The 12874-nt window shown below is 43.1% G+C and overlaps 1 protein-coding gene across 17 annotated transcripts in view; it reads right to left on the bottom strand.

Annotated features, from left to right (window-relative positions):
• Limch1 (LIM and calponin homology domains 1) overlaps nt 1-12874 on the bottom strand; it is a 296994-nt gene that overhangs the window by 177333 nt on the left and 106787 nt on the right. For all 17 annotated transcript variants that reach the window (XM_076938610.1, XM_076938595.1, XM_076938598.1 and 14 more), the window contains exon 2: nt 10249-10319. In XM_076938610.1, the coding sequence (XP_076794725.1) occupies nt 10249-10319 (71 nt within the window). The remainder of the gene's footprint in view (nt 1-10248; nt 10320-12874) is intronic.

The following is a 12874-nucleotide window of genomic DNA, read 5'->3' as shown; positions in this document are numbered from 1 at the left end:
CTTGGGAACACAGGAGGCTGTTCTAGCTTCGTAAGAGTCTCCTTAGCAACCTAGGTTTCCATGGCATCACAAGTTCCTGGTTTCTTCTCAGCAATCTGATAGCTCTTTTGTTTGCATCTTTTTCCTCTCTCTGGAACAAGAGAGAAACTCCTCCAGACTTTGCTCCTCTCTCTTGGTGTGTTCTTTCTCTGAGACCCTCAAGGCTCACAGCTTACCCACGACATCTAACCAAGGCTCTCCGGTCTGATTTGAGTAGGTCAAATCCACTATCACCCTCCTAAGCTCCAAGTCCTCAGTCCCTAAGACCTGTCCAAACTGACATAACACTTCCCCACAAAGGACCCTGACCTTGCAGGGGGGCTTCTGCAAGGCTGTGTCAAAATCCAGCCTTGTGGTCTGTCATTTGAAACAGATATATTAGCTTTAAAAAAAAAAAAAAAAAGGCACCACACCATTGTCATCCTCCATTAACCTCCCTGCTCTGGTACTTGTTCCTAAGACTCTCATTTAATTCCTTTTCTATGCCATTGCAATCACAAGGTTTAGGATTCACACCCTCGTGTAGTAGACATGCCACCAAAGGGGAAGAAGGCTACAAGTAAAACTGCAAAGTGCCCAAGGGATTCTTCTGATTCCCAATCTGCTGATGACACCCTGTACAATGTCCCCACAAACCAGGTAAAATCAGGGGGGTTCTGCAAAGTTGTGTCAAGAATCCAGCCTTGTGGTCTGTCATTTGCAACAGATATATTAGCTTTTTTAAAAAAGGTCTTTTTATCCATCAGTACACTCTATCCTGATGATTTCACCAATAGTCTCACTTCTGCTCTGGAGCTCAGACTTCCAAATCTTTGCCTCCCATGTTTGAGCCCAACATGTCTATGCACAGTTCTCCGCATATGCATTCTTCTTCCTGCTGAAGGTATGGCTTCCTGTCATCTAGAGCATGTTTCTTTTCTACCTCATCTCCTCTGGCAGTAAAAAAGAGTTTCTAGACTTTCTTAAACTCTCTGTCTAAACCGTGCATCCTCAAGGCAACCCGAGGCTTATCTATCACATGGAATTATGATTCAGAGACTGGATCTGATTGTCTCCCTCGCTGATTGTCTGATTTCACTGTTTAGTGGGCTGTCATTAAGAGAGACATCACATTTTCTAAGTGTGTTCTTAAAATGCTTCATTCGGGGGCTAGAAAGATAGATCATTGGTTTAAAAACACTGGATGTTCTTCCAGAGAACATGGGATCAAGTCCTAGCATCCACAGAGTGGCTCATCACTCTCTATAACCCCAGTGCCAGGGCATCTGAAGCCCTCTTCTTGCCTCTTTTGGGACTTTACACCAGTGGTACAAGACACCCATATGCATAAAATAAAATAAAAATATTTTTTAATGTTGCACTGAATGAACAGAAAGAACTATCTCCTCCCCTACCAACTGGTACTCTGCTCTCCTCTGTATTTACCAAGCACGGCTTCTCTAACTCCAAACCTTTCCTCCTGCTGCTCTTCCTAGAATGGATGCCATGATGCTGTGGCTTATAACAAAACCTTCTCTTAAATCTTTACTCCTGGTTCCTGGCATACATCTCCTTAAACTTGTATAACTTCCCTAGTAATAGGGCTTGCTTGCTCTGATATCTGGTCTTTGATTCTGGTCCCTGATGCAGAACTCTTGATGGAATACCCTGGGGGACAACATTATCTCTTGTTATGAGTGGTGACCCTCGGGCCCCTCAATAGAAACCGATCAGAAGCAAGACCAAGCCTGATCAGAAGTCTGAAACTTCCAGTCTGACTCCCATCCACAGGGAAGGGGAGTTAACCATGCAGGGCCATGAGATAAACCGGTCATAAAAAGTCTCTAAAGCACAAGTGAGTCTGCATCGCTGGCTGTGAGACGGTAGGGTGATTTGCTCAGAGAGGGTACATCTCCATGCCTGTTGCTTCACACTTTGGCCAAAACATTTCTCCATCCCAGCTCATCCTTAGTAGCTCTTATGATAAACTAGTATATGTAAGTAAGGCATTCCCCCTGAATCCTTCAAGCCAGCTTAGCAATTCATAAAAAACCCAAGAAAGGAGATTGTGAGTGCCTCCAATTTGTAGCTGAGTGAGACAGCTGCTATGGACAGCCTGTGAGACTCACTTGGCTAGGTCCTGTGGCACTGAACCCTTAAATTGTGCGCTCTGCGCTAGTGTCAAGAGTCAGAGGGACTGGAGAGATGGCCCAGTGATAAAGAGTCTTTATCACTCTTGCAGAGAATGTAAATTCAGTTCCTAACACTCACATGGTGGCTCACAACTATCTATAACTTCAATTTCAGTAAATCTAATGCCTTTTCCTGACCTCCAGTGGCATACATGTGTACATATACACACATGCAGGAAAAACAATCATGCACATAAATTTTTAAAAAAAAAATTAAAAAATCATCTTTAAGAGTAAGTTAAGTTATGGGACACCTGGCTGATGTTAGAGAATTGGTTGCTTTTGTGACCAGAAGTATTGTGGAAATATAAAGAAAGAAGAAAACAAAACAAACAAGCCAACAAAACCAGATGACATAAAAATGATTGTCGTTTCCCTTGGCCTATATGAAGTAAAATCCAACTGGTAGATCATCTCTCTAATAACTGTTTATCAAACCATGATAATATCTCTCCTTTTGACCTTTTATTAAACCCTGGAGATTAAATCTTATTCATGTCTACATTTATTGAGACACTGATTTGCACTCCAGCCTCACTACATTGTGGGGTGTGGGGAGGGGGAAGAAAGAGAGAAAGAGAAAGAGAGAGAGATTACTCTATAAGCACATCATAAAGTCTTTGAAGATTATTTCTCACATGTCCTGCTTGTGGCCCTCAGTGCCTAAACTCTGTGTTGTGCTATACATGGACAGTGTCTCACAAGGCCCCCACATGATAAGAAGTCCTCCACAAAGAGCTACACCATCAACTCCCATCCGCCCTAGAGGACTAGTCCCATCTGTGCACACCACATTGCATGCTGAAATCATGACAGGAATCCAAGACAAGCCCTCCTTCTTAGAGCAAGCAGCTCATTTATCAGGAACAGCATAAACAAGGGTGGGCCAGCAGATTTCTTATCTTCAGAAGATTATTTCGGCAACAGAAGAAGAGGGGGGAAAATCCACTGAGACATTCTTTATCGGTCACTTATTTGTAGACTCCCATACTCAAACTTGGCATTCCATGAGAATGTGTTAGCAAAATAAAACTCATCCATGTAGCTCGTTGCCTCCTAGAAAGACAGAGATCCCAGCAAAGAGTCTGAAACTTTAAGAGAGCGATGTTTCTGTCCTTCACTGTATGGATATTCAGGAATATGTTCTTTGTATAAAGTGTGTGTGGGGAGAGGATGAGAGAGAGAGAGAGAGAGAGAGAGAGAGAGAGAGAGAGAGAGAGAGAGAGAGAAGGGTTGTTACTGATGCCCTAGGCATTGATTTTACTACTGGGTCTCAATTTCAACAAGTGCTTAGAGCAAGCATTGTGTGCCTAGCCAGTACCCACTGAGGGGACTACAAGGCTATTTATCAAAGCATTTTCAAAAAGCTGGGGTCCAGTGTAAGCAACAGATGTAGTTACACAGCAGGGAAGGCGTTCTCTGATACTATTAGAGTAAGGTTAAAAGCAGTCTTTAGAAGCCACAGAGAAACCCACTGTTTCTGCCTGGAGAGTCCTAAACGGGCTGCCAGAGGAAAGAGACACTGCAAACTGGAGATGCAGGAGGAAATGACATCAGTACAGTAGTCAAGGTTATTGTTTGCAAAATAAGCGATATTCTAGTTCCCAAGCTCTGCCAGCCAAAGTTCATTACTCACAGATGAGCAAGTCTGTAAGGGACTCAATACATCTTGCCCAGATTTTGCTCGAAAACTGGATAAGAGAAGCTAGAAAGTAAAATGCAAATGCCTTCACCCTGCTGCTAGCTGGCAGCCCCCAGGAGAGAGCAGCCAGGTACATGGTGACACAGAGGGGCGTTGACCATGTCATCGTCATAATTGGCTTTTGGCCTAGTTTCACGAGCAGTCAAATGCCAGGCGAACAGCGGACTGCACTGAGTGTCCACTGTGTTCTCTCACACAGCGTTGGGCACGGCTAAAGGTCTTCCAGGAGAATGTCCTTGTACTTAGATGGTGCACACATGGTAATTTAGGAACTGAGTTTCATGATGTCCGTATCTCCCTTTCAGATGGCTAGTGCAAGAGGAGGCATGTCAACGTGAAGAAGTGATGTAAGCGTGGCAAAATGAGCACGCCTTGGTGCATGATAGATAGGCACCTACACTTTATTACAGCTTTCTCATAACTTTTGAAAGCCTTCACAATGAAAAGATAAAGGAGAAACTTGAAAGAAACTCCTGAGTGACTCTTTGGTTTAAAAGGGAGGGGGATTATTTGATATACCAAAATAGTATCTTGCATTGGTCAAACCCAGTCACTTAATGAGGTCACTTTATGAGAATAAGCAATTTACAGCTACCTCCATCCCACAGCCCTTTTGGGGCTCATTGGGTTCCTCTGAAAATACACCAAAACATACAAAAACTATCTAAGCAAAGTGGCCAGTACAAAAATACGCAGAAGGGTATAATCTGGCAAGCTAGGTGAAATTCCATAGAGCTCTGTCTAAAGATAAAGTCATGGTAGAAGGTGGTGTGGGCAGAAACACCCCCTCACCCCCCCCCCCGCGGAGTTACTCCAGGCAGTCTTGACAGCTGAAGCTACCATTCCATCCCAGGGCAGCTTCTTCATGGACTGAACCACCCTTACATCCCCAAGAAAACAGTATAGTATCTGGTTCTTATCTCTGATAGTGTGACACATGTCACTATCAGATGCTCGCAGCTTTATCACACTCTGATCCCAGACCTTTTATGAAACTCTCTGCAAAGAGCTCACATCACTTAGGCATTTACAGGCTCTTAGCCAAAACAACAGAGGAAGGTGAGCTGCCTAGACAAAGAACATGTTGATTGGAATTAGAAAGAATGCATGCCCTGTATTCATGATAGTCCTACCTGTAAATTAGGGTAGCTCTGCAGGGTTCCAGTGTAAAGCGAAGTCAGAGAAGCCTGGGGGAGGGGATTCTGATGCTGCTCATTTCTTATTCTACATGCTGGCTAGAGGTATCCATCTTTTCTCTCTCCTGTCTCTCATCTTTGCTGATGTACCATTCTCATTCATCTCCGTCTGGTTGCTTAAAGAAACTAAAGCCCCGACGTCACCCAGTGAGCACAGACTCCTGCTCTTTCAGCTTTCCACCCCCATGGTCCCATTCCTGATGGCAAGAGTGTGAGGCTGCTTCCTTATACCTGGGTAGAACCGAAGGCAGAGATGGGACAGGAAGTGGAGCCAGGTTCAACATCAGGGCTACCTCCTCCACTGTAACCCACTTCCTCCAGCTAGGCTGCAAAGATTCTACAATCTTCTAAAACAGCACCATCAGAGGAAGACCAAGCATTCAAACTCATCATCTATGGGGGGCATTCCATATTCAAAACATAATGAAGAAAATATAGTACAAAATGCCCACACTAAAGAGAAATGACCTGCTTAACATTTCAAAGGCTGAAAGTGCAGAGCTTTTGTATTTTTAATGGCCACAACATGGATGGTAGCTCTGAGTGAAAACTCCTTCATCACCATCCACAAACCTCTCCAGGTCTAGGTGGTAGCACTCTTGGCATCTTTAGTTACTCTTCAAAGATCGCCATGGGTGGACTAGTGCAAGCTGCTCCTCCTACATTAGTCTTATGGGTAGACTGGCTTCAGGACCCAAGTTCTGGCCAGCAGAAGCACAGGGTGACAGGTAAAAATGCTTACTCTACTGTTCCCAGACTTCGCTGTGCTCAGCAACAGGGCAGTGAGTGTGGTTTCTATGAACTAAAACTTTTGGAAAGAGCCACACCTTCCACAGAACATTCTACAGAGCTGATTAACTGATTAGAACCTTGATGCTTTGGAGAGGCTAGAATGTTGCAAGTCTAGAGCCAAATCATGTTAGGGTATCTCTAGCCTCTTAAATGCCATTTACTGCCTTCCTCTGTGGCTGACATGACATATCTGTGGCCATTGGGTAAATCCTCTGGGATGTAGGGACATATCCCTGGCTTCCAACCTAGCAAAAACTAAGAATGTCTTTAGAGAGCATTTGAGGCCTATAGCAGAGTTTCCTCCCAGTTTGCCTTCACCCACTTATGGGTTGGATGAGAATGGTGCTCACAGGCTCATGCATTTGAACACTTGGTCCCCAGTTGGTGACACTGTTTTGGAGGAGGTTTCAGGAGTGTGGCTTTAGTAGAAGTATGTCATCGAAGTTGGGCTTTGAAAATTTAACAGCTCATGCTGTTTCCAGTTCACTCTCTGTGTTGTGCTTGCCATTCAAGATGAGAGCTCTCAGCTTCTGCTTCCAGTTGCCATCCCTGCTGCATTCACACCAGGATCTACTCAACCCCCTGCAACCATAAACCCAAATAAACCATTTCCTCTGTAAACCACCTTGGTCAGGGTGTTTGATCACAGCAACAGAAAATCGATGCATTTGGGAGGTTCCTTGAATTTTCTTTGTTCTGTTTCTATAAAAACTTCGTCAAACTGTCACCACATTGGACCATTCCTGGGCCATGGCCACTCATATTTGACTTAAGAATAAACTCTCTCTTTAATCTCCTCTTAGGTGAGAGTTCTGTTTTGACACTGACTTTTCTATGACTCTGTAGGTCCTAAACTTGGAAATGTTCTCTTGTCTTGTTTCTCTGGTTCCTGACTCAGCTTTTCTCCTGAGGCTGTGATGGAGAAATGTGTCCCAGGTGATCCTTGCTTTGGGCCACCAAGCAGTTCATTCCCTACCAGCAGTCTCTGCTCTTCATTTATTTAAAGAAGCCCGGCATGGTACTCTGTGTCATGTCTTTCCTAGCCATGGCCTGACTCTACACCTTACCTTAGCATCCTGACGCTCATCATAGCATTTGCAAAAGCCTCAGCGACAGTACCTCTGCAAGCATGGAGATACTCCATCCTCTTAATTTGGAAGAAAATTCTAGTTATAAATGTCTCTAAATCCTAAACTTGTTTTCAGAGGACCCCACTCTGAATCCACAGGCAATCAGATAGGTAGTATAGCTACCTGACAGAGCCATCCCTGGCAATACAGCAGAAAGGTTGATGCCTATAGGATTCTCTGGAGTGAATTTTGAATGAACAAAAATGGGTACCAAAGACCCTGGCCTACTTAGGTTTCTATTGCTGTGATAAACACCACGAGCAGAAGCAATGGAGATGAGGAAAGTGTTTGTTTCATCTAACAATTCTCCATCACTGAAGGAAGTCAGGGCGGGAACTCAAGGCCGGAACCCAGAGGCAGGGACTAAATGCAGAAGCTATACAAAAACGCTGCTTACTGGTTTGCTGACCTTGACTAGTTCATCGAGCTTTCTTATAGCCCCAGGACCACCTGCCTAGGCATGTTACCACACCCAGTGATCTGGCTGAGCCTTTCCACATCAATCATAGATCAAGAAAATGCCCCACAGGCTTGCCAACAGGACACCTGATGGGGGCATTTTTCTCAGATGAGGTTCTCTCTGCTCAAATGACTCCAGCATGTATTAAATTGATGATGATGATGATGATGATGATGATGATGATGATGATGATGATGATAAACACTGACACTATTTCAGCAGAAAATATGCTGCCCCCAGAGCAGTTCTCAGCAGGCTATTGATCCAAGAGAAGGCTGCAAGCCCAGATTCAATGCAAGTGCTATCCCAGAAGGGTGGCATAAAGCTGTCTGTTTAGCTCAGCTCCGGGAGGTACTAAATTACAGCTTACCTACAGATGAGCTCTGATTCAGCTATAAAACTCAGAGGAGAGGTGCTAAGGGAAGGAACGCCCAAGAGAAGCAACCATCCCCCCCCCCCCAAGGGAAGATGGAAATAGAAACAGCAATCTGGGGTCCCCAATTTTTCTTTAAAAAAAAAAAAGATGGGCAGTGAGGAGGTAGAAGAACACACTGACATGAACTACGTAGAAAAGAAGTCTACACAATAAGTGATTTTTGTCTGTGACGCACTGCACAGTCCTTTAGAGAGCCTTGCTCACGGTGAGTGTTTAAGTCCTCAGGTGCCTATGCAGTAGAGCAGAAATGTGCCTCAGAAAGTTGACTGGAAGTGGGTAAATGATTCGTAGAAGGAAGGTGGGACTTGAACACTTCACTTTTTGACTCTAAAACCCCTGAAATGTTCAACCTCATCAAATGATATTTTGAAAGTTGCCAAAATAAGAGTCCACCCTGTGTGATTTCATTTACCAGATGCGTCAGAAAGAGGTCAAAGCATGCTATGGTGAAGGGGAGATCAGAACAGTGCATTTTCCAGGGTACTGAGATTCAGCATAAAAGAACATGAGGGAAGTTTCTCTTTTATAGCTTGATGGAGGTGTAGAACTGGCTTGCACATGCCCCTTAGAGCCTCAGATTCCATATTTAGGAGTAGCTTGCTTTTTTCTGTGTCCATTATCTTTCATTAAAATAGAAATCAGTGTCAAAATTATACAGCCCATTAAATACCTTCAAATTCTGAAGCCATTTAAAGTTTATGTTAAGTTAGTATTTGTAAATAGTAATGTTCTGGATTATTTGGTATCTAAAGTCACTTTCTAGAAAGCTCTAATTCTACTGTCATAGAACTGCTCTATTGCTGAGGTGTGGTCTGTTGCTATGCATTGTTATGTTAAATACTGGTCCTGGTTGTCCCCAGGGACAAAAAGATTCTCATGTAGACTCAAGTGATGCTATGTAACCTTGCTCCCTCAAGTTATCTCTGATTGGTGAATAAAGATACTTAAAGCCTATAGCTGAACAGAAGAGAGATGGGCAGAGTTTTGGTTTCCCAGGCTTGAGGTCTGAGGCAAGACCAGAAGAAGGAGGAAGAGGAGAAGAAGGAGGAAGAGGAGGAGGAGGAGGAAGAGGAGGAGGAGGAGGAAGAGGAGAAGGAGAAAAAAGGAGGAGGAGGAAGAGGAGGAAGAGGAAGAGGAAGAGGAGGAGGAAGAGGAAGAGGAGGAAGAAGGAGGAGGAGGAGGAGGAGGAGGAAAGGAGGAGGAAGGAGAAGGAGAAAAAGAAGAGGAAGATAAGGAAGAGAAGGAGAAGAAAGAAGAAAGAAGAAAGAAGAAGAGGAAGAGTAAGAGGAAGAGGAAGAGGAAGAGGAAGAAGAAATAGAAGAGGAGGAGGAGGACTAGGATGAGGAAGAAGAAAATGGGGAAAAGAGAAGACACCACGGGTAGGTGAGTCATAAAAACATGGCCATGAGGGCTGGACAACAGGAGTCAAGAGTAGCCCAGATGGAGCATGGAAAGATATAAGTCGGGATTATTGGTAGGGAAGTAGGCAAAATAGCTTAGAGGGTAAATATCTGCCCAGCTCTAGTGCTTTAAATGCTTATTATAAATATGAAGGTTGTGTATCTTTTATCTGGGAACTGAATGATCAAAGGCAGGATAGAAACCCCCAATTGAGGTTAAATACTTACTACAACACTCGATGATAGAGCTTTGCTCCAAAACACAACGGACACTGCCATCACTATCCATTCTGGACTCAGTCAACAGCACGAGTTAAATGTACCCAACACCCACACAAAGTAGAGCTAGTGAGGAACACATCCTGGCCTGATTTTAAGATGCCCTGAATTTACAGAAGCACTGTGTTCACTTTCTGCAAGGCGCTTTGGGTTGAGATTTCCAAGGATAGAAACCCCACTACTTGTGGCACAGTGAGACCCACATCCTGATAATTACTGGGACACGGGTTCCCATGTGGTGAAATTACTGGGAGCAGAACACCAGTGGGTTCTGTTTCTTCATCTAATTTTCAATTACTATGGTCTCCACCATTCCCTTTGCATATCAACACTCACTTTTCACATATGTTTCTTGCCTATCCCAGTGTTTCTTATAAGATTCAAACTGTGACTCAGTCAAAAGTAAAATACTGGAGGTCAGGTTTAGGAGGCAGAGGCAAGCAGATCTCTGTGAGTACAAGGGCATCTTGGTCTACAGCATGAGTGTTAGGCCAGCCATGGAGAGACCTTGTCTCAGAAAAAAAAAGTAAATAAATAAAACAAAAAGAAAAATATCATACTACATTGGAAGTTTTACAGACAAACTGAATAATATATTAAGCACAGCCCTAGAATAAAACCAAGGAATGTAAGCATTACTTACTCGCAAAGAAGGATTCCATTTTCTAGTCCTGTCCGGAAGTCTTTGTCACCAAAACTTCGACCAGTGACTTGCTGGAAAAGAACAAAAGGAAAAAAGAATGTAAGTTTTTCTTTTATAATCAGGAAGTTCAGTATTAAAAACAAAACAAACAAACAAAATTCAAGAGCCCTGAAAAACTCATGACACTCCAAGAATGAGAAAAATCTATTAACCTTGAATTCCCTTCCTGTGTGTGGCTTTTCGTGGATCAGGTAAAATAAACTTAGACTATGATAAGACTCGGTTACTTTCCAGGTTCAACCTCAGTAAGTCAAGGTCATAGTGTGCCTCTTCCATGGGGATGCACACTATCAACATAAAAAACAAATAGCAACAACACATAGAAGGAATTGCCCAAGGACAAAGACCCTGTATACTAAAGCATTGGTGGTCAGGGAAGGAGATTCTGTCTACTATCAGGAGACTATAGCCAATGTGCATAAATGACAGAACAGCCCTAAGGGACATTTGTGGTGTCTCTGGCTGTCGGCATTGGCTGGAGAACAAGGTACTCAGAGTTTTATTTGTCCATTCTCTATAGATACAAATGCCTGACCTGAAATATACCAGGCAGATATGTTTGGAAACAAGGCCTAAAGAAACCTCTAGTACACAAAAATAGAAGTCATGTCTAATAAGCCACAAGAAAAAAAAATGAAAAGGGAGTCATAAATAAAAACTCCAGCAAGGAAAGGGGCAAAAGGAGGAGATGGAAAAGAGGAGAGAAGGGGAGGGGTGGGGAAGAAAGGGAGGTGGAGAGTGGAAGGGGAGGGGAGAGGGAGGAGGAAGGAAGGTGAAAGGGAGGAGGGAAGGGGAGAAAGGAAGAGGAGGGGACAGAGGGAAGGGAGAGGAAGGAAGGGAAGGGAGAAGAGAGAAAGGAAGGGGCAGAGAACAGATAGAAGACACAGAGAGGTTGAAGACTTAGTATTAACCGTGTCAACAACCACATTCAGTGTGAGTGACCACAGAGCCCCCAACTAAAACACAGAGACTGTGAGACCTACGCAGAAGTTGAGTTAGCCATGAGCTGCCTACAGATATGCTGAATAAATGGGAAGAAGTGCACTAATGTGAGTCACAAGAAACCTAGGCCACTCAGACTAACATCAGAGGAAGAAATCTCAGCACAGAGTAACAGCATGGATGGAGAAAGCTCTTTCATAACAAGGGGTCAGTAAGTTCACTGACATCATATCGTGAACATTAATGTATTTCACCATTCACCATGTTTTTAGAAAGCCTTTCAAATTACACAAATCAAAGCAGATAGAATGACTAAGAAGAGGGAGACATCATGAGTAGAGTCAGAGATTTAATTATTTCTCCTTAATAACAGACAAAGCACATAAATGCAAAGTTAATAATGATACAGAACACATGGTTAACACTATGGACCCAATTGGCCTGGTTGATATTTCTAGAATATTCCACCCTCCAACATTTACTAAGCCAGACCAAATTCTAGGTCATAAAACAACTCTCAATATACTTAAAAACATCTATCCAAAGTGAGTGTTCTAACCACAATAGGATTCAATTCTAAATGAACATCAAAATATCTATGGACTATTCCCAAATGTTTTTAAACTAACTAGACCAATTCCAATTGATAAAAATGTAAACATTATAATACATTTATAGATTAAATAGTAACATAAACCAAAAATTAAAAAAAGCAGGGTGGGGTGAGAGTTACAAAAAGCCAAAAGAGAAACAGGACACAAATTACCAGAGACTCAAGAATGGCAAATGACATCACTGCAAAGTATAAAAATATTAAAAGCACAACAAGGGACTATTATAAACAAATTTGTACCAATAAATTAAGCAAGTTAGATTGCTCTGATAAATTCCTTGACGTAAGCACAATTCATACAACAGGGAAACAAATCACCCTCTCACAAAGAAAATAACAGGGCTCAAAGTCTCACTGCTAAGTTGCACCTACTAGTTACAGAGAAACAACCTAATTCAGTACAAACTCATGCAGACGGTTATAAAAGGTGTATCTTATGATGTGCTTATGATGGCTCACAGTTTGAACTCTTGACTAAAGACTTCTAATTAACGTTCCCTTCACAACAATGCCAGTCATCACTGTTAAGATTAACTGCCACTACCAATGGTCCATTTGCAGGGGACTAAGAGTTGTGGCTCAGGCTCTTTTAACCTCTCCCTGGACCCCAGCCAATCAAGGATTCTTAGCAATTTTCCCAACAAGGCACTGGCCCTGGCATCATTCCATGACCACATTCCAAAGACACAAGGGCATGATGGGAAGCTCAGCATAGCATTAAGAAGATCTGAGGTAGTGTGATGGCATACACTTTTCATCCTAGCACTCAGGAGGCAGAGGCAAGTGGATCTCAAGGCCAGACTGGTTCTATATAATGGGCTCCAGGTTAATGAGGGCTGTGTAGTGAGACCCTGTCTATTAGTGTGTGTGTGTGCCCCTGAGGTGAACCATTAAGTTACAGGGTGTTTGTAAAGAAAGTTCAGACTCAGGAAGATTCAGAGCCTAGAAGAGAGGAGTGGCAGATGGTCAGGAGCATCCGACTTCTCCTCATCATTTGATCTGATCACTGAA

Source organism: Arvicanthis niloticus, chromosome 7 (genome assembly GCF_011762505.2).
Source record: "Arvicanthis niloticus isolate mArvNil1 chromosome 7, mArvNil1.pat.X, whole genome shotgun sequence".
Classification (NCBI taxonomy): Eukaryota; Metazoa; Chordata; class Mammalia; order Rodentia; family Muridae; genus Arvicanthis; species Arvicanthis niloticus.
The sequence above is the reverse complement of the archived record's forward strand: the minus strand, read 5'-3'. Positions and strand labels throughout refer to the sequence as shown.